Here is a 2,207-nt window from a genome sequence, read left to right as displayed (position 1 = left end):
ACTATGCCCTTTCTTAGAAATCACCAGGTACTGCAGATAGAATGCGAATAAAGGATTGACCAAGACGGCTGAAAAAGCTTGGAACTTTCCGTTTCAGAAATAGAGTGAAGTCCAAAAGGGTTACCTTCAACACTTCAGGGAAAGGATAGCTGAAGCATCTTATGAGATTTCAGATGAAGATTGAGAAGATATATGTGAAAATATATCTATAGCTTAGTAAAAAGAGTGGAAACGACTGGAGTAATATTAAGTTCAAAAATAATTACTAAGTACATGGCCCCAGGTTAGAATCTATTCCAACTTAAAGGACAAGAAAAAAAATGTCCAAGATTACCCAGTGAACTATGTTTATAGTTTATGTCACTGAACTGATAGTCACACCTAATCTCTTCTTATACTCCATAAAAGAGAACGTGTGTGTATGTATGTGTATTTCTTTGTGTGTATGTATATATTCAGGTATATTCCTATAGCCTTAGTTAGGAGACAATTCTAGTTTATCTGAAGGCTTATTTGACCCATTTCTCACATTCACTTATTTTATTTAATCAGCATTATGTATCAGGTATTATTCAAAGCTCTTTAGAAATCTTTAGAAATATTAACCCATATAATTCTCTTCTCTATAGGGAATAGATATGATTATTATTGCTATTTTATGGATGATGAATCTTTCTAAACATGATATAGCTAGTAAGTGTTCCTCTTCTCTCATTTCTATCTCTGTTCTATCTTGTTCCTCCAGGTAATGTGATGCCATGTGGAGGTTTCTGACCACAGAGAACGTCCAGCACTCTTGGCCACAACATGGAATCTCCTAATCACACTGATGTTGACCCTTCTGTCTTCTTCCTCCTGGGCATCCCAGGTCTGGAACAATTTCATCTGTGGCTCTCACTTCCTGTATGTGGCTTAGGCACAGCCACAATTGTGGGCAACATAACTATCCTGGTTGTTGTTGCCACTGAACCAGTCTTGCACAAGCCTGTGTACCTTTTTCTGTGCATGCTCTCAACCATCGACTTGGCTGCCTCTGTCTCCACAGTTCCCAAGCTACTGGCCATCCTCTGGTGTGGAGCTGGACATATATCTGCCTCTGCCTGCCTGGCACAGATGTTCTTCATTCATGCCTTCTGCATGATGGAGTCCACTGTGCTGCTGGCCATGGCCTTTGATCGCTATGTGGCTATCTGTCACCCACTCCACTATGCCACAATCCTCACTGACACCATGATTGCCCGCATAGGGGTGGCAGTTGTAATGCGAGGCTCCCTGCTCATGCTCCCATGTCCCTTCCTTATTGGGCGTTTGAACTTCTGCCAAAGCCATGTGATCCTACACACATACTGTGAGCACATGGCTGTGGTGAAGCTGGCCTGTGGAGACACCAGGCCTAACCGTGTGTATGGGCTGACAGCTGCACTGTTGGTCATTGGGGTTGACTTGTTTTGCATTGGTCTCTCCTATGCCCTCATTGCACAAGCTGTCCTTCGCCTCTCATCCTGTGAAGCTCGGTCCAAGGCCCTAGGAACCTGTGGTTCCCATGTCTGTGTCATCCTCATCTCTTATACACCAGCCCTCTTCTCATTTTTTACACACCGCTTTGGCCATCACGTTCCAGTCCATATTCACATTCTTTTGGCCAATGTTTATCTGCTTTTCCCACCTGCTCTTAACCCTGTGGTATATGGAGTTAAGACCAAAGAGATCCATAAAAGAGTTGTCAGAGTGTTTCAAAGTGGGCAGGGAACTGGCATCAAGGCATCTGAGTGACCCTGGAGTGTAGAAGGGACTTAATCCAAAATAAAAGAAACTTTTCAAGATAAAGAATCCTCAGTATGTAAGACCAGAAAGAGCTTTTAAGAGGGGGATAATGTCTTCTGCAGAACCTTCTAGACCATTTCCAAGAATGATAAATCACAGAGAAAGGCATTCTTTCTTTCCTTTCAGAGAAGTGTAAACATGGGAAGATTCTTGCCACCTGGGTAACGTGCAGATATTGAAAACAACCCATTGTGTTCTGGAGGGTTTCTACCCTGCTGCAGTTTAGAAGAGTCCCTGCATAGCCATAAGAGTCTCTTCTCATTTCCTGGCACCCTTTCAATATTCCAGGCATGGATTTCTAATTTTATACCTTAGGATATAGCAGCTATCTTGTCAGCTGCAAGAATCAGAATATAGGACAATATAGCCACAGTTAAAGAAGT

At 42.5% G+C, this 2,207-nt stretch overlaps 1 protein-coding gene across 1 annotated transcript; it reads left to right on the top strand.

Moving 5' to 3' along the window:
• The first annotated feature begins 792 nt into the window (after positions 1 to 792).
• LOC126935269 (olfactory receptor 52P1) lies at positions 793 to 1,773 on the top strand. Its single transcript, XM_050756518.1, has one exon. It carries the CDS (start codon positions 808 to 810, stop codon positions 1,771 to 1,773), a length of 966 nt encoding a protein of 321 aa, XP_050612475.1. The 5' UTR covers positions 793 to 807.
• The last annotated feature ends 434 nt before the right edge of the window (positions 1,774 to 2,207 follow it).

The sequence above is a fragment of the Macaca thibetana genome, chromosome 14, assembly GCF_024542745.1.
Source record: "Macaca thibetana thibetana isolate TM-01 chromosome 14, ASM2454274v1, whole genome shotgun sequence".
NCBI lineage: Eukaryota > Metazoa > Chordata > Mammalia > Primates > Cercopithecidae > Macaca > Macaca thibetana.
Note: the sequence above shows the minus strand (reverse complement) of the source record. Positions and strands in the feature narration are given on the sequence as shown.